The sequence below is a fragment of the Paralichthys olivaceus genome, chromosome 12 (genome assembly GCF_024713975.1).
Source record: "Paralichthys olivaceus isolate ysfri-2021 chromosome 12, ASM2471397v2, whole genome shotgun sequence".
NCBI classification, from domain to species: Eukaryota; Metazoa; Chordata; class Actinopteri; order Pleuronectiformes; family Paralichthyidae; genus Paralichthys; species Paralichthys olivaceus.
The window spans coordinates 17,288,282-17,310,932 of NC_091104.1; the positions used below are offsets into that span (position 1 = coordinate 17,288,282).

The window sequence follows — 22,651 nt, forward strand, 5'->3', positions numbered from 1 at the left end:
TCTGAGTGTAATTGGAGGCACTTCCTTCCTTCCTTCCTCTGGCTTTCTGTCCACGTGTCAGTGGACAGCCACGGGTTGCTGTGTGGTTAAAGTTCCTGCCCAGGCGGTCTGAGACGGAGCTGTCGGGGTAGTCCTCGTCTTATGTAAGATTATCAGCCCAGTGATTCAGTGCTGACTGGTTTCACACTCTGAAGCTCACAGTTCATCTGTGTTGTGCATGAGGTGGCAAGACTCACAGGCACAAGCTGTGTATCACAAACAGAGTTCGTCCAGATCCTCCATTTTCAAATGTCACTCGTCATTCGATTCAGGGGAAGGGTGTTGCACCATTAAGAAAAAATGAGAAGTGGACAGATTGCTCTGGATGGTGAGTCAGGGAAAGACTGTGCTCATTAATAAATTTATCGCATCTCTGCGTAAACATGTTGTGAGCTGAAATTAAGATGGAACATTTCTCTTTTACTGAGTTTTCTTTTTCATACCAAATTACTTATCTGAGCTCCACGTGCCTTTATTACAGCTTCCTTTTAAAAAAAGCACTTGATCCATCGCAGAGCTCGTTTAGAGCTCCAGAGAAAAGACGTCGCAATTATGTGGTATTATGAATCAGTCATAGCATAATGTGCCAAATTAAACTCAGCAGTGTAGAGAGAGAAACAAAGAGAGACATCATCAGCAGCCTGCAACAGCTTTCAGATTCCAGTCGCTGACTGAACCACGGGACTCTGACATCATGCCACTGCTGTCTCTCTCTGTCTTCTCTTGAAAAATAACGGTGGCAGAGACGTCTCAAGCGCATCAATGGAAAACACAACTGTGAGAGCCACACTATTATAAGCTATTGATTGACAATAACAATTCTGACCAGGAATATTTATGTTTTTATGCCTCTGCAACAGTTGGACATCTCGTCCATCCGTCCCATTGTCTTGAATGTGATATTCACCTTTAAAAAGACTAAGGGTCAAGGTCAGTGTGACCTCACAAAACATTTTTGGCCCTAACTGAAGGAAAAAACATATATATATATATATATACACACACAAGGAATCTCACAGAAAAAACAAAGCTCAATCAGTCAGTTAAATTGTTCTTTTATAAATTATCCCTTAATCACAAATCAAAACATATCCTTTCAATGAATTACTTCAAAGTCTTCGCTACATATTACATGAGTCAAACTAACATGGATGTAAACTGGCTATTGGAGGCGTCCAAACACAAATCCAGTTTTGCATATCTTTTGTATGGCTTCGTAAGATTTTTTCCTTGCCACAGATTAAAATTTTTCTTTATTCTGTAGAATATCCATTTGTACCTACAACACACCTAATTCTCAGCTTCACTGTGGCTTCGTAGTCTCACACAGAAAATCAAGCTGCACTCAAGTATCACAAATGGAGTCATTGTCTCGATGCAGCATGCAGACTCAGATAACCCGTCTGGAAGATATTTGTCCCTGAGTAACCCAAAGAAAGGTTTTTTTCATCCATTGAGAAGCAACTTAAATATACAGTCAAATCTAAAAATTAAAATGTCCAAATCATCTCATTTTTGTCTACTTGACATCCATAAAAACATGATTATCACTCAAACACTCTTAAACATACAGTATACTCTCTCCATGAACAGCACCTACATCTAATTTAAAATTTCACACAGTTTCCATCATTGAATAGTCTACTATGCCTTAAACATACATGGGAGAGGGGAAAATTCAAAACGAGGGTGAAGGTTCAGGGGTCAAAAGACGAGTTTAACCAAGGAAGACATCTCCATAGAAGCCGACTCCCTCCACCTTCTTGTCTCCAGCCTGGTCGACCAGGTCGGGGAAGTGAGCACCCACACAGACATTGATAGCGTTCTTCACCTCCACTGCCAGAGACCTCAGTTTCTGCTCGTACTCCTTCAGGGCCTCCTGATTGAGCTGCATACACAGGGGCCAAAACTCCGTCAGAGATTAGAAGGTTTATCAAAAGGTCAGATCGACATTCTTAAAGCATTTTTCTCTGTCTGCCAAGTGCTTATCCTAATCTTTAGAGAATAGATTTCTGCATTGACAAAGGTTTAATAAAGATCAATGTTAACCTCAAGCTGAGGAGTTGGCTTAATCCCAGAGCCATGGGTTACCACTTTAAATCTCAGGATATTTGATAATGCAGGCTCATTAGGGAAAATGGCTCAATACTGAGTTGGGGACATTAACTACATACTGCATAGATGAATGTTTAAAGAAAATGAGTTATCCTCATTTGTCCCTTTGTTTTTAAGGCCCGACGTGATTCCTCCCACTGCTTCCCACAAAAACCAAAGACTGTACGCGTCAATGTCCTCTACAAAATCCTCTAACACCTCTTTCCTCAATACCACCCGCCAACATTTCACTAAGTCAAAGCAAAGCATTGTCATAGTGAAGTGCTCTGACATAATTTACAGTTTATTTTCTCAATTGGCCGAACTTCTGGATGTGTCACTCTGCAGCTCTGCGTGCTGTCACTGAATGGACAGATGGCTGCAGTTGACAATGCATTTGAAAATAACGAGGATATGTTGTTGTTGTATGTGCTGTGTGTATACGCATTATTGTGGTAGAATCTACATTTTAATTATCCTGTGGGGGAAAAAGATCTGTTCAGACAGGCAAGATTATGGGAAAACACGGAACACTAAAGGTCACCAATTTAGTTTTAGGATAAGGTTAGGTTAAAGGTTTGGGGTTAGGGTGGGGGAATAATTCTAATAGAACATTCCCACTGCAGGAACTCTCCACTGGAAGCTGGAGCCTTTTGAGGAAACCAGTTTCCATTGGAGGAACTATAGGGAAATAGTTTTAGATCTTAAATTCCCCCTGTTTAAAATAAGGTACTTTGTTAAGGTTAAGGAACATTTGCATTACTGTCTGGTCAAATATACATTTCTGACAGCATTGGTACACACCATAGACTGCATATAAAGATGGATGACATAACAGCTCCTCAAACCAAAGCATCTTGATCGCCACCTGCCTCCTCTGTGTTATGTATGAATTTATGAAACAAATAATTGAAGTACAATTTAAATACTTTATTCTTAAGGAGGTTTTTTGTCAATGCTATTATTATCTTTTTTATTATTATTTTTTACTTTATGTACAGTCACCCACCCAGCATTTTTAAGAACCTGTGACTGTTTTTTAATTTAGAAATATGGAAAATGAATTTAATGAATAACAAAGTCTTGTATAAAAGACAAGAAAAGCTGTGTAATAGCAAACTAAGTTGCTTAATATTTGTCCCCTTTGTATAAACGCAAATCATAATGTGCAGGAGGAACTTTTACCTGTGGGAAAGTTCCTGTGCTCATAATTCTTGATTGATAAAAATGTCACTGATAACTGTTGAGCTCCAGGGTTTGAAAGAAACATCTTTGAACATTTAAAAAAACGAGTATGTCATAGTGTCAGTGTGTGCACCTGATTGGTCAGGGTCTTGATTTGGTCCAGTGTGGCAGCCTGTTTCTTCATCAGAGCCTCTTGCTGTGGACTGTAATCTGAAGACTGTAACATAATACATGAAATACATGTCACAACTGAAAAACACTATCGATGTGCATGTGTGTGCACATGGTATCAAGTGGGGGATAAAGACTGTTTCCTGGTCTGTAAGGACTTCATCTGTTCATGTTTCTCCTGTACTTTCGCTGTGTGTGTCTGTGAGTGTGTGTGTGTTTGTGTGTGTGTGTGTGTGTGTGTGTGTGTGTGTGTGTGTCTGTGTGTGTACAATATCTGAAGAGGAATGCACCCACGGGAGGCAACCTGAGCCAGAGAATCAATAGAGGTAAGTCACAACAGGTTGTACTTGTCCTTTCCAGTTTCAAAGCCCTTATTGCTGCTTATTGCCAATACAGTAATGAGGCTGTGCTGATTAAACAAGTAGTTGTGTTACAAGTAGATGCGGTAATTAATTGGTGAATGTTGATTAAGTAGATCGAAATGAAGCTGCTATACGACTTTAATGTGTGTGTGTGGGATGCAGCGGGCCTGAATCTTGATGAGCAACCTGAGGAACAAGAGCAGAGCTCAGTGAGTCATCGACCATGGATTAGCCCGCTGCCTGTAAACAGCTTCTGAGTAATGGACATGCCCGGCCTATGGTCAGGGCCTGCTGCACTTTACTCTGTAGGAAAAGAGGCGAATGGCTGAGTTCATGTGCATGTAAGTCTGCTTACAGTTCAACAATGTGTGTGTGTGGGTGTGTGTTACATTTATGTTCATTTGTGACAGTTAAAGTGAGAGTAAAGGACTAGGGAATGCATTATCCCAATGAGAGTCCTTACATCTAATGCAATATAAGTGTCAGTTTACGTGTGTGTGTGTGTGTGTGTGTGTGTGTGTGTGTGAGAATTATATTTAGTTCCATTTGTAATGGTTAATGTAACAGTAATGGACAAGGGAATGCATTTTCCTGATGAGAGTCCTCACAAGTAATATTAGATACGTGTGTGTGTGTGTGTGTGTGTGTGTGTGTGGTGTGTGTGTAAGCAGCACGTGGGGGTGTTGTATGTTACCACGTGCGCAGATGTATGAAAGTACTGTTACATGCCTAAGGTGATTTTTTTTTCATGTTTTCTTCAAATCTTTAGACACTTGCAGCCTCTCTGTAACCATAGTTACACTGTTAAGTACAATAGGTGTTGAACAGACCAGCAGATATCTCCACTTTTCTTTTCTCTTTCTCTATGTCAAAACAACAGTCGTAGCTCTTCAAGCCAGTCACCATACACAACACACGCTTCATATTTCTTTATGTGCAGACAATGTTTTGGTCTTTACCAAAAATACCCTTTGGATCAGTCTCATATCGTTTTCAAATCTTTGAGGATTTTGCTGATATCTCTGGATACAAACCACTACAGTGAACAACTATAATGAAGTTCTAAAGGAGTGACATGAAGAATTAATGAGATGCAGTAGACGCCCTACCTACTGTCAGTGTAGACATTCATTCTTTCAGATGAATGTACTGACTCATGTTAATTCCATGGTTAGAAGAAGAAGTTACATTAATCTGTCAGCATGTTTTATACCAAGAAAAAAACATTGGGAGAGCAAAAATAGCTTGTTTACTTTTACACTTAGAGTCCAATTAAAAGATATTCACAGTTATGCAGCCAGTGGCCAGATAGCTTTGCTTAACATTCAGATATTTTGAGAAATATGTATCTCTGCTTTCTTGCCAACCATTAGGCTTAAGCATTGAGCCCCACTATCATATGACTCAGCAAACATGAGGCTACAGCAGGGGGAATCAGCTCGCTTGACTCAGGTCAACAGGTAATCTCTATGAACAGATTTAATTTATCTGCGTTCATACAGAGATAGCTGTCAATAGAGATTAGCCAAAATGTCCCTAAAACACCCCCAAAAAGCATCACTGTTTGTGTTTTTGTGCTGAGAAACGTTTGATTCATGTGATTAAATTAACTAGTCGGACTGTGAACGGTGTATAGCAAAGTAGATTCTTGGCCGTTTCCCCCAGAGGCAAATTCATTGACAGCTGATTGGCTCAGAGATTGGTCAACAGTTAAAACACATACGTGTGGTTGGGTGTTGGACTATTTCTTGTTTTTACTGGTTTGTTAACAAGTAGTTGTCTTGGTTTTTCATCGATTAAACAATCAACGCTTATTAATGAATAATGAACTATAAGGTTCAGCTTAGGTGAAGTGTTTGAGTTTGATATTTTGTTTCTACTGGACAGAGACAGACTCTGTGGCTGTGAAGCATCATAGCATTAAGATGTGGGAGTGCTGTCAATCCTCTGATCTAAGCCTCATATAGAAAGCAAAAAAGGACATTCTATTTCCTGTAATGTCAAACCATTCCTTTAGTTGTACACACACATGCACATTGTACTATTTTCAACCACTTTAAAAAAAAACATCTATACTTACAGCAGCATCAGATTGACTGGTCTCATCCAACAGCTCCATGCTCGTCGCTTTTTTCAGCCTGAGAGAAGATAATTGTAATTTTCAAATAAACCCACTGACCGCAACACTAAAAATTCATAGAATAATTTCTGGCTTAATGTGCATTGCAACGTGGCAGAGAAATAAAGAAGCTGAGCTGCTCCTCAGTGTTTTCCTCCTCGCATCTCTTTTCATTTTAGACAAGAAGCAGTAACACAGTGACAGAAGGGCAATGAATGGAAACAGACATAGTAACTCAATGCAAGGCCATGCTGTGAACTCACTTTGCTTTCTTTGAGGATGAAGATTTTAAGAGCGTTTTCTTCTTATTTTCTTTGGTTTCACTGCAAAATACGACAAAAAGAAGGGGAAGAAAGTGAGGAGAGGGCTCCACCTGCTCCAGTTAAGATGTAGTGGCCGCATAAACACCCATTTTTCCTTCAAAGTGGAGTTGAGGGGCTGTTTGGGCCTGATGTGACCTTTTGTTCACAGTTTAAAGCTTAAACACAAAGTTATAGTGTCTGTGTGGACAGGTAGATGACCAGGGCTGCCGCTGTTTAAACACCTGTTTGATAATGGCTGTCCTGAGATAACCATCCGCCAGCTGGGGACTTGGGATAAGACACACACACGCATGCACGCACACACACACGCACCATAAGCCAGCCAAGGACATTGGAAGACCTGCACACTGAGGCGAATCATCCATTATCTGAGGTATTCGCTTTGCAAAATGTCAAATGTTTCACCTCAGATGACACACACACCGCATGAACACACACACACACACACATGCACAGACACACACACACACATGCACAGACACACACACACATGCCCAGATCGGGTGGACTCGGCACTCAGTGTGTACATCGTGTCCCAGATGTGTTCGTATGGGTGCTGTCACCTCTCCAGGGCCTTCACTTCACTGCTGTGTCTCTCTATGGCCATCTCCATCAGTTTGGCCAGTCTCTGTAACAACAGAGGGAGAAGGTGACATACTCAGAGAAAATGTGACTTTGAATAATTATTTCTGGGCTGTGTGTGGTTGGAGTCTCTCCTCTGTGAAGTTCAGCCCTCTGGTTTTTGGTTTGACTGGAGCATCTGGCCCGAGACCTGCTAAGTAGGACGTTAACTGTCCCCTCACTCCGCAGCACTTCGACAGTATGCACTACAGTCTATTGAGGTGGCAACCTTTGTAAAATTCCCTGATTGACCCCTCAGCCTCATGCAGATTTAGAGCTTATGCTAAGAGCACCCCCTGAGCACTTAGGTCTGATGTGTAATCAATAAGGCCTCTAAAGCGCTGGCCATTTGCCCGTGAGCCCAAACACATGGCAGCAAGAGATAGAATTAGGTGCTCCATCAGACACGTGAATTCATCCTGGGTGATGGAAATAATAATCCTACTTTTGGAGTGTAATTATTGGATATGATGAAAACAGCCAGGAGCAGATTGTGAGGAAGAACTATGTGAGGAAAAGGAACTGATGTTGACTTTCAAGTAGCTATTATTTTCTTTAAATGCACAAAAATCCAATAACAAGGATATATTTTGCTCCATAAATGATCCCATTTCTGTTTGATACTATAAATACATATAAATATACTGATATATACTAATATATACTGATGGAAAATGGGAATTAAAAGTATCTCAAATGTGAATTCAATTATTGATTTTTTTTGTTCATGTTAGAGGAGCAGAACAGGTTTTTGATATCATCACATTATAAAGTTGAATTGCCAAAATAACAATGAATGAACAAATAAATGACCCAATTATATACAGAATATATCATTGAATAAATGCAGAAATAAAATAAGTAGATATATAAATAAATGAAAAATAAGTACAGTTTAGTGAAGAAAAAAAGGCTATTTATTTATATTGTGTTATTTATATGTTATGTGGAAAAATTGCAAAGGTGTGCGTGGTAATTCTCTGTGGAGTCACATACACTATATAAAAAAAGATGGACCACATGTCTCTTCCTCACACTATCCAGAAATCTGAACACTGCCATTTTGCACATTTGGAGCCAGAACCAGTAGCAATCAGGGGATGGAGTCACCCAATGAAACCATCTTCGAGAAAATGTATCTGACATGTACTTGAATTTTTAGTTTGGTCCATGTCCCATTCACTAACATGGTGCTTATGACTGAAACCAGCCACCAGGGGGCGATTAAGAATTTGGCTTCACTGTTTGGGGAGCTGTCATGTCATCATCTTTATATCTTATATCTATATCTTTATTGATTAGAATTTGTCTTGTCCACTTTCATATATTGTATATGAAGTGATGTGTTTGATTGTTAAATATGAAAACACTGAGCTTTAGGTACAATATTTAATTATATTGAGTTGCTTTAACCCAGCGATGTCTTTTACTGATTTTGAACAGAAGGCAACATTTTTAATCTCTGAGTGTTTTTTCAATCTAATCTTTATTTGACAAACCTCTGTAGCAAACTGCTCTTTCTTCTTCTTGAGCTGATCGCCCTGCTCCCTCCACAGAGCCTGCAGCTCCGCCAGCATTTTCTCCTTCTGCTCCTGCACCCGCTCCGTCTGCACACTGGAGTCAGAGGTGCTCCCTCCTTCCCTGAAGGACACATCAGAGCATGGCACAAAAAAAAGGACATAGAGTTCATCAACTAACAGCTAACAACTCTCCAAGTACAGAGATAAGGCTACAACCATTTAGTTACTGGAAATCCTCCACAGAAATGCTCATGTGGCCTTGAATAATACATATTTTACCCTGAGAGCTTGGCGTGCGGGACTAACATCCATATTCATTTAGTTGTTCTCTTCACCCTCTAATACTCTGCTTCAGCAAGAAAAACACATTAGCTGAGGAATATTCTCCGTGCCTCTAAATATAATCTCATTAATAACACTGACCAAAACAACAACAACTTCATTAGTGGGTCAGTATGAATATGCTGCAGAATCCACCGCTGCTTTAAAGGAAACAGTGTTTGGTGAATGACCAAAGGAGAAATTGGACTGATGGGCCTCAGTCAACACCAAGCCTAAATCGTCAAACATTTTTTATCTGTGCATGTTTCAACTTGACAATGACTCTCAAAATGTCAACAAATAAGGAAAAGAAAATCTTCTCTCACTCTTTTTTCTTCAGCGAGGCCTTCTTCTTTATAGCCTTGAAGACTTCGCAGTATTTCTGAATCTGATCCTCTGCTTTTTTCTGATATTTTTTCTCCAATTCTTTCATATCTCTCTCCTGGCGCTTGATGACCTTCAGATAGTTCTTGTGCTGTGTCAGTTCTTCAGTAGTCACAGTCGAGGGCTCTGCAGCATGAACACACAGGAGGGCTGCTGTGAGAAAACTCTCATTTGTGTCGGCAGTGGTTATGCATTTATAATGAAACCCTAATAAAAATTACCAATCTAAACAGGTCTGCTTTTTATTTCATAGGACATTACCCTATAGTAAACTGATGAGTGCAGCAGTTGAAGGTACATTAATCCCAAATAATTTGGTATATATATATAAATGTACTTGAGCAGAGAGCAAACAGTAGGTTAAAGAAGCAAATGTCCCTTTTTTTTCAGTTATGCAGTTTCAGATCAGATCAAAAATCTCTAATCAAAAAATGAATTGGATTTTTTACTTCCAAAACCACGCTATTGAGCTCTCCAGGATTGCAGGTGTGTGTTTGCCAGCTTTCAACTATCAACATTTCAGAACAAGGAAAACTCAAATACAAAATAATATTAACATAGATTGGATTTTATCAATATCATATCATAACATAATTCAAGGCTTCAAACCTTTTTGTTTGATTTCAAGCCTTAAAAGCTTTTTTTCCCATAGTAGAATATGGCATATTATTTATTCCATACGTTGGTGTTACCTTCACTGCATGTGGGCAGCTGAGATGATTCGTCTGATCCTGCAGACTCAAGTGATGCACTTTCTGGACAGGGCACGACCACAGCAGCAGTTTCTCCTGGAGCCTCCTCTGGGACAGCTTTCTCATCTGGAGCAGACTCAGAGTTTGTGTCGGACTCAGTAACTGGTTCATCTTTGGTCTCAGGGGCTGGCTCTGGCTTCAGAGCCGCTTCTCCCTCAGGGTCAGCTTCCCCAGGGCGAGGGCCGGCTTCAGGAGGAGTTTCAGATATTGGTGCTACATCTTTAGCAGCGGTATCAGGAGTTTGAGGAGGCTCTTGTGCAGGTTTTGCAGGATCAGTTGAGTTCTCTTCTTCTACTATAGCTTGGCCTGGACTTGTCTCTGGTGGAGACTGGGATGATTGGTCATTGGTGTCAGCAGAAGGTGCACGCTCAGACACAGCCTTTTCTATAGGTGGAAGCAAAATGTTTAGCCATCAATTACATCTTCTAAACCTGGCACTTTTGCCTTAAAATAGCAGCCTTAAAATTAATTTTATGTCACACTGATTTCCAATAGGAAGAATTATGTGATGGGTACGGTCTCCTTAGAGAAGTGTGTAACTGACAGTAGTCCCATCAAACCTAGAAAGTTAAAGAGTGATGCTAAACTGTGGATCAGTTAACACGAATTAGAAGTCATTAATTAATCCCTGATAAGTGAGTAAGGAAACTTTTAAAATATGTAGAATTCTTAACGGAGTTTGGTGTATTTGTGGGACTACATGCACATGTTGATAATAAGAATGGGACTCTCCACCAAGGCCCAACATTCTCCTTATAGAACCACATTTAAATTCCCTAGTTTTTTTTTTTATTTGGATCTGCACCAAATTATACAAATTTAAAGCTTTCATCATGATTCGTGGATTATTCTCTAAGGAATCAATGAAAATGTTGAAAAATATGTCTCACTATGTGATTTAAAAAAATCAATCTGGAGCAGCAACAAAATTGAATGTGTTCTTCCCAGGATCATGTCCTACCCTTCCACTACATTTCATGGTAATCAGTCGTGTAGTTTTTCTGCTAACAAACAAACAGACACCGATGAAAACATCACCTTCTTGGGGAGTTGAAATTACCTGTGACAGCGGGTTCACTTTCCTTTGCTTTGTCTGTGGCAGTTTTGACCACAAGAGGTAACTCATATGGAGAGATGTAGTTCGAGGACGACTGTGTGGGCACAAATAGAACAGGAACATCAGCATCATCATGTATCAGTGTGTGATGGTTGAGTTAAATTGGCTGTAACAGTTTTTCATTACCTCCTTCTGGGTCTTGGTGGTCTTCTCTGTGCCCTTTGTTGGGTTAAATAAGGCATCGGTGAAATCTGAGGGAGAATAATAAACACCGGTGTACAAATAGTACAAAGCAATTTGTTATCTAACATGCACCAAAATGAAAAGGAAATATGTTACTATATGAGCTATGTTAGTCCCACACATCCGATGTAAATCTAATCAGAGTCTTGTCCCAGACTGTCACTCTGACAGCATGAATTCAATTACAGTAGAGTACAGTTTTTTTTTTTTCTTTTGCAAAAAGTGAAAAGCCAAGAACCTGCAAAGCCAGCAGGGATGTAGTCCTTGACCTCAATGTACACAAAGAGAGCCGGGAGCATAAGCGGCATGTTGCTCTCACTGTGCAGGCAGATGTGATGGAAGCCTGCAGGGCACAAAAAAAAAACCTGTGAATTAAAGACAAGGCTGCAGCTCAGCCCAGATCCAGTGGCTGAAACAAGTTAACAAACACTCCAGAGGCTTTAGATTACTCTGAGGTTTTAGATGATGCAGATTAGATGAAGCGTGAAATGGTGTGAGGGTTTTTTTCTGACCTGATAGGATGGAATCAACTGGGATGATCCTGTGTCCCAAGAATTTGCCGTTCTCCTCATGGACGACGAGTCTCAGAGAAGCCATTTCTGGGAGCAGGATCTGTCCATGATGACAAAAACAAGCACAACAGATCATGCTCTCGTAAGCACAGACATCCTCATATGAATCTGTGCACATTTACTTCTGCCAAGGAAGTTATGCTTTCAACCCCTTTTGTGTGTTTGTCTGTGGGCAAGATAATGTAAAAACTATTTAAATGGATTAAATGAAACTTGGTGCAAGGATGTGGTATGGGTCAGGAGAGAACCCATCAAATTTTGGTGTGGATCCAGGAATATTTTTTCCCTTTCTTTAACAATCTTGTGAAATGTATTTATTTATTTATTTTTAATTTACTGTTTTCCATTTTTTTTCCATAATTCGTGGACCTGCCATAAGTTGTTGATCTGTCCGTGCCTTTCCCCTTGTGACCCTCAAAGGACAAATGGTATAGACGATGGATGGATATGCATGCAAACAATTTGGTGCATCTTGATTGAGTTTAAAGGGACTGTTGGGCCTTTGCTGAGGTTAGCGCTCTACACAGTATTCTTTCACGTTTCCTGCACCTTGTCAAAAACAAAAGGCTCCTCATTCCACACCGGGTTGATGGCGTTGGGCGTAGTAGACCACTTGGTGCGATGCTTCTTTTTGGGGTCCCCCGGCAGCCCGATCACCTCCACCTCCACCCCCGTCTTCACGCTCTTGTCAGACAGAAACTGACCCGAATAGATCTGATGAAGAGGAACATGGTTTTAATGGCACACACATATATGAAACTGGTTAAGTATGGATGTGTCCTGTTGTGTGGATCCATGTTCAGGACACGTGGATATAAATAGAGCTCAGGTTTTCAATCATGGAGAGTCTGCTGAATACCAGGAACTATTTATCAGTCGCAGCAGGAAGCTCGTATTAGTACAGGCCCTGCATTCACAGTACAGAGAAAACCAAGTGCTGCACATACACAGACACAGACACACATAGACTTATAAGGCTCTTGAGGGCAATATATTACTCAATTTAGAAGAGTAAAAACAGCCGTCAGCTTAATACATATTGTATTGTTAGTTCATTAGTTTCTCTACAATGCAATATGTGCTGTAGTAATAATCAACCTTTTTTAAAGATCATTATTTCCACCTTCGAATTCTTTTTTTTTCTATTCAGATTGCACAGGTCCTCTCAGGCCAAACACACTGTGATGATGCTTAAATTGAGATGAAACCAAGGCCGTGAACCTGCCTTTATCGTCAGAGTGCTCGCCACGACCGTGTCAATCCTGTCACAGAAAGGGTCAAACTTCTTGTCACTGCGTCGCAGGACGTCGTGCTTTAGCAGGTACCCCGTCCGGCCATTGAACTCAAACAGAGCCATGTTCAGCTGCATGGGGAAGTCTGGAAATAAAGACAGAGACAGCAGCGACATTCATGCCCCCTTTCTGCAGCACAAGGAGGAGCAGAGCAGAGAGCATTTTGAAAAATGCAAAGCACAGCGCAGGCCTGTGCAGCTCAGAGAGGTGCAACACTGACCTGCTGTGGTGAAAAACAGAACCTCTGCTCTTAAAGAATAGAAGCTCATGATATTTTAAGTCACACTCAAACAAGAAGCGTAAATGGTGACATCCTTTAATTTAATGCAGTTGTTAGTGCACTGCGTGAGCATTTCTACCCATCGTCTGGTAGTTGAGTGCCACCATCTGGCAACCCACGTTCCAAAAAGGCTGGGGGCTGTAGTTAGATGAGTCCATTCTTGTTCCTTTGGGGTAAATCCTGCTCATCTGCCTCTTATTGTATCTGAGAAAGACGATTTAAGAAGCCCAATTTTGTTCTCAGGGTGATTTGAAATCAGCCTTGTTGAACACAGATTTCCATTTTTGTATTTTTCTTTTTGCAGTATTCATTTTTCAGCACTCTTTAAGGATACTCGACAAATTCGACAGCAGTCTTGGAAATCATTGCCTCCCCTTTGGTCTCCACAAAAGACGAGATGACATAACTCCTGTTTTTCTCTGCGAGGAAGAAAACAGCATGGAAAATGACATAACTCGCACCAACTCTGATTTGTTTACTTGTGATTGCTTTAAGTATATGTTGTATGAAAGAAAAATATTTTTGTCTGGGTTTGTTTACTTCTGGCATTGTCAAAAGAGATGAATTTGTTGGGCTGGATGTAGTTGACCAGGGATGACATGGCCTCGTAGGATGTTACTTCTTGCCCAGCTGTGCCCTGTGGGGGATTGACAGGAAGTTAACTGAAATGTTTTTTCGCCAGGCACCGGATGATGTAACGCAGTAAAACTGTCATCGCGGCTGTTGTCCTCCACCTCGTCCGATGTCTTCATTTTCTCCTCATCCTGTTCATCTATCTCCTCCTGCTCCTCGTTGTCCTCCACACCTGCGTCCCCTTCTGTTAAACCACGTAAACATAACAAATAAATAAACAGGCCTATTTTAGGAGTGTAATCAGATTTGGCTCGGTGCTACCACCTTGGTTCTCCACGTTGGTGGGCGCAGGATCCTGAGAAGTGTTGCTTGTGACCTGGGCGGGTGCGACTGTGGTCGGGGTCTGGTCTGAGGCAGCTGCGGTGGTTTTCTTAGTCTGGGCTGGTTTCTCGTGGCTGCCCTTCTTGTTCTTGATGAGGATTTTGCCCATGAGCTCAGATGGGCTGGGGATCTGCTGACCTGGTTTCAGCTGGATTTCAGACACAAATGAGATGAGAAAGAATCCAAAATCTAACATTAAAAAAACTGACGAATCAGTGTGTGATCAGGGGACAGGATATGGCATGAATTGCACAGCGTACACAAGAGGATGGGTATGGCAGCCTATTAGGGTCATGTCTAGCAGAGATGAGGACAAACATGAAACATGAACATTGACATTAATTTCCTTCATGCCTGTGCGGTTAGTCTGCAGCAGTCCGCTGAGCCGCACAGTCTACCATGACAATGCCTTATCAGATTTATCAGACAAAGTGTTCTGTTTAACATACCCCACCCCCCCGTACAAACTTTCTAATGCTTTGACAGTGTGTTGCTGCAGTGCGCTCACAGGGTATTTGTCCAGTGGCTCTGTCAGCAGGGCATCACCAAATATGGTTTTGCAGTAGTTGGCCATCTTCTCCTGTTGTTTCACCCTGTAATAAAACACAGCAACGCCTCTTACTACTAGAAAAGGTCCAGCTACATCCTTTTTCCCATCAGTACACCACGCATTATTACATTGTGTTAATGGCATGAGTTCTTGGGAAAAGCTCTTACGAGTCCACGTGATTCTCAAACGACAGGATGACGGGGTACTGCGAGGTCTTGAAGGCGCTCTCGGCGATGGCCTCAATCACATCCTGTCACACAGACGAACCATGTGTTTTGTTTATGCATTTAATTAGATGATGATTGAAGAGATGCAGCTGGCAGGAAAGCACAAACATGCAGCAGAAAAACATGGGTACAAGATTAAAATCATTAAAATCTCAGAAGAGCATGACAGACTGAGCCCTTCACAGCCTTTCTCCCAAAACATGATGAGAGCCGTCCTGGCAAACTGCAGAACTACTGCGTCTATGCAGAGGCCCTGAGGTCAGATCCGAACCCATTACATCCACAGTCTGACATTAAACTGAACTGAGGTGTTGTGTCAGGGCCCCTGAGACTGCGGATCTGCGGCTGCCCTTAAATGGAAGTGTTGAGTGCAGAAGAATGACAGGGCATTGGGCACCCCGCACAGCATGTTGTGTGATTTTGTGTGTGTGTGGTTTTTTTTCTTCACACACCCTTTTAATGTGCACGCAAACATGAATCAAAGATAGTCAGAGAATTTATAGGCTTATCACTATATACATGTACCTATCGATCCTCTGTGTCTCGGCTTTAGCTGGTGCAAATCACTGCTGCTCGCATTTTAACCAACACCAAACGTAGGGGCTGCATGTCTCTTCTATTCTTGTCTCCTTTCATTGACTGCCAGTCACACTTAGGATTGATTCTACAAGAGTTTTAAAGCTCAGCACAATCTGGCCCCCAGTTGTGTCACAGAGCTCCCTATGCTCTAAAATTGAATCTTAGGTTTTCCAATCAAGTAAATCAAGGCTCTGGATTTCCTTGCCTGACCTGTTTTTAAATCAGCACTTAAAACATATTTAAAAAAAATTTTAATGCCTGATTTTTAACTTGCTTTAATGGATATTGTTTGTTTTTAATATTTTCTTTTCCGTTATTGTCCCTTTTTTTGCTTCGTCTTGTTTTATTCTGTTTGATTCCCATGTATTTTGTAAAGCCCTTTGCTCTTGTTGAAAAACATCACAAACTGTGAACCTAGGAAATTATAGGTTGGCCATTTACTGGAAAAGGCCCTGGATTAGTATTCACTGGAAGTGGGAGGTGCATGAACAATGAAGTGATATAAATCCTGTTCATTTTCTGGGTTGTTTTCTACTATAAATCAACACAAATACTACAATAAAATATTTCATATTCATATTTATTCTTATCTGAGTAATGATTTTGTTAACATGCCTTGAAGAGAATCTCAGTCGTCATGGTGAAGCCGTGGGTGATGATTGGCTCTTCATCTGGAGGTTTGCCCTTCCAGCAGTCCAGCTCCAGACACCGGCAGCCGGACAGCAGACACTGTCGATACATCTCCGGGGAGGACACACCAGAGAACTGACCAGCTGCAGGGCCACAGACAGAGAGAGAGTCTCCAAACATGTTTCCAAAAATTATGCATGTCAGTCTACAAATATACAGACTGATTAGGGGTACCTCATAGGAATTAGGTACAAAGATTTAAGGTGATACTGCAAACTTAAATGTGTTTTTTAGCAGTAAATAAATCATATGTATATTATTGTTCATAATACATTTTCTGGGATGAGCAAGGCTCATAACGCCACCTAGTGGTTCAAACAATCTAGGACCTTTGCAAGGCCAATGCTTACACACAGTCAACTATTTGGGATGTCCAGCGACCGCTTGTGAGGGAGAATCTGGAAAGTTGTGATTATTTTCAAATCTATGCTCAAATTAAACCACCACATCGTCTACGATTCAGAGACATCCCCCATCCTCTCCTCAGGGCCACCGCTCTGCACTCCTCAGACACCATTTAGCCCCAGCTGTCTCAGCACCAGCCACCTGTACCAGCGGTTTAAATGGCTGAAGGCGACTATAGTCTTTACAACACTAAACAACAACTTTAGCAAGCTAATTAGTATGTTGTATGTGAAGTTACATTTCAAAGCTATAAGAAAACAGCTGAGTGTGACCTGTCAGGTATGTGTTGTGGGACGACTTGATGAAGTAGTGAGGTATGGGTTGGGTCATGTCCTGACACTTAGCCAGCCTGTCCTGCATGACGACTGATGTCTCCGGCCCCATCAGAAAAAACAGAAAACCATCTGGTGAAATCAAACCTGCAAAAAGAAGCATGTAAACCAAACATGCAAACAAAGCTGCATGAATTACCAGTCGTCCATGTAACAAACCTATCATCCACTAATCTCACCTCTGTTAGTGTTACTTAAACAGGGCTCGTATTTGTCCATCAAAGCCTTGATCTGGTCCTGCCGCAGGCGTGGGAACAGCTCCTCGTTGAGCCGAGAGTCTCTCTGCTTCTCGTTGAGGAACTTGCTGAAATTTTCCTTCGTCATGGTGGGTTTTGTAGAGCTGGGGGTGGGGGGTGACAAACTCATCAGAGCTGTTGCTCATGTTGACTACCAGGTAACTAATGCATGAGTAGGAGAAATCAGATTGGCCAGCATGAGGCCCCCACAATGTCAATAGAAGCAGACGTCTCTGGCTTTGTGCTTCCAAATCAGAAAATGTAAAGAAGCATGTTTATGACTCCAGAACTATCGGATAAAAAAAATTGGGGATATATATTTAGATGTCAGATAAGAGCTGATGATGATGATTGTGTGTGTATGTTTGATAGACTCTTTACTGACTATTACTAAAAGACTTCCTTGGAGGAGGTAATATTTCAGATTCAGTGGATGTAAATCTGAGAAGTCTACAGGATATACAGTGATATGTGTGATTACCCTGAAGATAATCAACAAAATAAAAGAGGTCAACTCACTAAGTATTGAAGATCTCGTAAATCTCTGGCCGAGGGCAGAGATATGTCAGGAAGGCCCTGAAGGCATCCTCAGTGAACACATCAGGCTTTATGGTGTCATGCTGAAATGTGAACATATACGATATATGATACCCAAATCATACAACTAACAGCAACAATCGAAAAGTATTTACTACTGAGTTAACGCACAAACCTTTGGCTTCATCTTGAAATAATCATGCAACTAGAGTGTTAAAATGTAATAATATACAGTATATGCCAGGAGACAGAATGCAGCTTCTAACCTTTCCTTTAGGGAGATGTGCTGAAGCTAAGGCATTTTCCACCCTCTTCTTATCCGCAGGGAACATCTTGTAAATACTGAGAAACACACACAGCGAAACATTGTGCAGGAAACATGGGAATTCACTGTATAAACGTACGACTGTGTGACATCCTACATCCTCACATGGCTGCACTCTAACCTACTTCTTCACTGGGATCTTGCCGTCCTTGTTTGTCTGAAGAGAAATGCGGATGAATCTAAGATTGAAAACACAGAGGGGTCACAGTTTCTGTGCGATAATTCTAAACTGTGTTAAACACAATGAAGTTACGTGGAACGAAATGTTATTCTGTACTCACATTTTCTCCAGGAAGACCTGTCTGCACGCGTTGTTTCTCGCAGGGTTGTAGGCAATTGCAAGAATGTCATTAGCCCAGTTCTGATTGTGCATTTAATTAGAAAAATGAACAGTAAAGTTACACTTGAGTGCAAACATGAATTGTGCTTGATATGCCCCATAATAATTTAAAAAGGCTTTAAAATTCCACACAAACTCACCACTAGAGGGCATTAACATAATGGTACCTAAGGAAATGAGAGTGGTGCATGTTGTGTTTGAACAAAACACAATTGTGATTTCATTACAGCCGATTAAACCTGGATATTGGAGTCATAAAGTCTAATTAAGACTAAATGGAAGAGAGAGATTGTGGCATTGTAAACTGGCTAATGGCCTGTGGCTCAGGATCTGTGACAAAAGGAGGGATGATTGTAAACAGCAAAAGAAAGGACACAGTGCCAGTAACACACACACTCAGTGTATATGGAGCTTTATTACCTGTGTCACTTTCTCTTTAGAAGCGAAGAAGTTATAATAGGTCAGATTCACCGTGTCAGGACCAGAGACTATGGTCAGAGTTTTGGCAAGATGGTTGCTGTCTGGAAAGTCCAGGTTAAACACGTTGCGAACCTTAGGGTGCTGTTAAAAGTCAAGAAAGAAGGAGAGCAGTGGTTGTTATTGTCATAAGTATTATTAGTATCAGTAGTAGTAGTGGTGGTAATAGCAGCAGTAGTTGTAGTAGGAAGAGGAGTTCTAGTGGTTGTAGTAGTATATTTTGTATGTTTGGTGTTTGTGAATATACATTTGTGTTCCTTTGAATCAAAGGGAAAATTTTGATCGATAGAAAACTGAATGAAGAAATAAAAAACTACCTCTTCCATATTTATCGTTGTAAATGAGATCCCAGTGTTGTAGTAGGAAGAGGAGAATCAGTACAATGAAATGTCAATTTTGGTCAATGAGCTGTTTTATAATTTTTCTATTATCTATTTTTTTGTTCTTTGTTTATTTAAAAATCATGTCTGATTAACTTGATCTCTACACAGATTGGACACCTGGGAGCTTGTGCAACACAGGCAAATGTGCTGACCGGGACATGCAAACCAATGCACACACACACACACACCTGGGTTTGCGCCTCTATCCTCGTTTGGACACTGCATTTACTTCCATTCATTGCGGAAAACCTAAGCAAAATTATCTCTATAACCTTAATCATGACCAATTTACATTTTACCCCTAAACCAGGAGCTCAGTGGGACCAGGCTTTGGTCCCCATGGGGTCTACTGTTCCTGACAAGTTCAGTGTTTACACTGGAAAAGGTCCTGTGGAAGTAACAATAAAGAATATACACACACACAAAGAATCTTTCATGTACAATGCAAACAGGAGAAAACCGACTTTAGTCACTGCTCTCCTGTAAATTATATTTTATGATGACTTTAAAATGGCTTCTATTCTATTCAAATCTGTTCTGTTCTATTTTATTTAAAGTACAGAGCTGACGTCAGCACTGGAACCCAAATCTCCTCAGGAGCCCTGAGAGTAGGACATGTTTCCAGCTGCACCCTCAATGGGATGATGTCGTGCTCTGTGCTCTGTGCTCTCTGCTTTTGGCGGAGGCAGATGAGGACTTTGAACTTTCAACTGACAAAACCAAAACACAAACAAGCTCTCTCACAGAAATCTCAGATCATGACTCAGAGTGTAGTGTGTGTGTGTGTGTGTGTGTGTGTGTGTGTGTGTGTGTGTGTGTGTGTGTGTGTGTGTGTGTGTGTGTGTGTGTGTGTGTGTGTGTGTGTGCAGTGGAGGAGTAGCCTGGGTGCATGTGTCCATAGCTATGTTTTTTGCAATGCAAATATGCCTCTCATGCTAATGGGAAACCTAAAAGGCCTGAGATGGTATTTGCATGCCAGCAGAGATTCTTACACAACCAACATATGAGCTTGACTTAATTGTCAAACCAGAGTGAACACACATCATCATGCTGTACTCACTTTGGGAAGTTTTGCATATTTTCCTGTCCGGGTATCTCTGATGGCAGCAACATCCAGGAACATTGTCTCCTAGAAACAAGAAGCAGAGAATTATCTCCAATACAAGTAGGTGCGAGTCCAAATATGGATAGACCTACAAGTCATCCTTTGGTCAAGTGCAGAAACTATGAGATTAACTTTTTTTGAGTGAAGAATATTCAACTAGAATGTCCTAATCCAGCAGCTGTGGTGATGCTTTTTCATTTAAAATACAGATGATACATTTATATTGAATAACAGTGTTACAACATTCAAAACCCATAAAATAACATTGAGAGTATGTGTACAAATACAGTTATTTTATAGTTAAATGTCTTCTTTATCAAGGATGCTTGTAATTGAAAAATAAATGTGAAAACACCAAAAAATGAACACATATTAAGTGGAAATATATATACCATCATCCATCCTTCCATTATCTATAGCCCTAATTCTTTTGAGGGTCGCACAGGGAGCTGGAGCCAATCTCTGCTGACAATGTGCGAGAGGCGGGCTTCACCTTGGACAAGTGGCCAATCAATCATAGGGCCAACATACTGAGAAAACCATTCACACTCACATTCACACCTACGATCAATTTAGTGTCTTCAATCAACATGTCAACCAAAATGTCTTTGGACTGTGGGAGGAAGCTGGAGTACCAGCAGAAAATCCATGCAAACACAGGGAGAACATGCAAACTACACAGAAAGACCCCTCCAGCCAAAATCAAACTTTTCCTCATCTGTACAAGGTGCAGCATCCTCTTTCCTTAACCTTCGACTAGAGTTAGGAAAAGGTGCAAAATAATATTTTAACAGAGTGAAAAACATAGAGACCTCAGGGACAGTCTCAACTGAGGGATCCCATGACACACAGAAATGCAGTAGATAGCAGGTGTAACAAGACAACAATATTGAAAACAATCATGAGGAAAGACAGTGTCAAACATAAATGGAGAGGTGTATCAATAAGAGAGAAAGAGAGTAGTAGAGACAAAGAGTTCTCTCTCCACCGAATGCATCACAGTGCAGCAGCACAGTGCAGCGGGATGGTGAGCCCACAACACAAACCAATCAATAACCTCCACAAGCTGCCGGGACCAGAAGGTGCAGCACAGCTCCCGGCTATCTCACAATTCTGACACATCCTAATTACACACACTGTGGGTGTGAGTCGCTGAAAGACGATCACCTCTGTTTGATGTATGTTTGAATCTGTCCGATTGTGCTCGTCTGACGCACACACAAAAAACGATTTTATTTCTATATCACCCACTGTGCAAGGGCAATTTTTCTTTCTTTCTTTATCTGGAATATTTGTATTGATTACCTTGCTTTGGTTGATCCAGTAGACGAAAAAACCTTTGGGATCCATCTTCATGGTGACAGGGACAGTCTTTGTGGAGTCCTTGATGGAGACAAGGAATTGGACATTTATTGAGTTTAAAGGTCTGAAAAAGAGCTGCTTGATGGTGATGTGCTAATGTTAAATAGGATCTTCTCTGGATATTTTCCAGAACAGTTAAACACACACATCAGTGACAAAAGTTCATCAGGACAACGGTTATAATAATGGTATTAAACTAAACCTCTGCAAGTATACAGATTAGATTCATACAGTTATTAATTATGATCATCACCAGCTCTGATTTATTGAAGTATCCACTCACCTCTGACCACTTGGTAAATCTCTCTCCTTTGACCAGGTAATCTTTGACCTCTGGAGGATCCAGAAAATATCTTTTCTTATTCATTTTGTCTCCCGCGGTGTAGTTCCTTCTTCCGGTTAAATGTTATTACTGAACAATAATCACAGTGTGGATGTCCACCATGGTGACATCAAGCACCTTACTCTTTGGAGGTTTAAGTGCAGAGACTCTGACTGTACCCATGACACACCAGGGGAAATATGCCTTGCAAATTAAGCTGAAAAAACAAATATGCAACTTGACTAAAGGTGGATGTGCTGCCTGCAGAGTCAGGGCTGTGGATTGGGATGATGAGAGAATGAGAGAATGAGAGAAAACACTGGTTTTACGCTGATATTAAATGGTTAATTAACCCAGTGTACGAAAACAAAGCATCTTATCCCACATGTAGCCACGTAAAAGTTTTATATTAAAGTGGAGGTGAAAGTTTGATTTGTTTCTGGTGCTTACAGAAAACATATAAAGATATCACCACAAACACAATTAGAACTC

At 40.9% G+C, this 22,651-nt stretch overlaps 1 protein-coding gene across 1 annotated transcript; it reads right to left on the reverse strand.

The window, feature by feature from the left end:
- Positions 1 to 1,077: 1,077 nt before the first annotated feature.
- On the reverse strand, positions 1,078 to 22,447 carry plcb2 (phospholipase C, beta 2). Its single transcript, XM_069536010.1, has 32 exons — positions 22,121 to 22,447; positions 21,781 to 21,858; positions 20,431 to 20,499; positions 18,931 to 19,071; positions 18,452 to 18,531; positions 18,296 to 18,349; positions 18,112 to 18,187; positions 17,828 to 17,928; positions 17,252 to 17,412; positions 17,013 to 17,159; positions 16,261 to 16,418; positions 15,007 to 15,089; positions 14,798 to 14,882; positions 14,233 to 14,437; positions 14,070 to 14,152; positions 13,876 to 13,972; positions 13,670 to 13,754; positions 13,415 to 13,539; positions 12,989 to 13,140; positions 12,313 to 12,477; positions 11,704 to 11,803; positions 11,430 to 11,534; positions 11,135 to 11,199; positions 10,952 to 11,042; positions 9,832 to 10,275; positions 9,082 to 9,265; positions 8,414 to 8,555; positions 6,857 to 6,921; positions 6,234 to 6,293; positions 5,932 to 5,989; positions 3,452 to 3,535; positions 1,078 to 1,927 (listed from the first exon to the last, which is right to left on the reverse strand). The coding sequence occupies exons 1-32, from the start codon at positions 22,202 to 22,204 to the stop codon at positions 1,757 to 1,759; spliced, it is 3,798 nt and encodes a 1,265-aa protein (XP_069392111.1). The 5' UTR covers positions 22,205 to 22,447; the 3' UTR covers positions 1,078 to 1,756.
- Positions 22,448 to 22,651: the final 204 nt, after the last annotated feature.

Bases quoted from the DNA above. Each gene is read 5' to 3' on its own strand.
- plcb2 (XM_069536010.1), bottom strand. From the start codon at position 22,204: ATGAATAAGAAAAGATATTTTCTGGATCCTCCAGAGGTCAAAGATTAC. The intron at 11,200-11,429 runs GTTCTTGGCTTT...ATTCTCCCTCAG, and splicing joins CATCCCTGCTGGCTTTGCAG to ATTTCACCGATGCCTTATTT. The intron at 9,266-9,831 runs GTAACACCAACG...TTCATGCTGCAG, and splicing joins GCTGCCCACATGCAGTGAAG to AGCCCTCGACTGTGACTACT.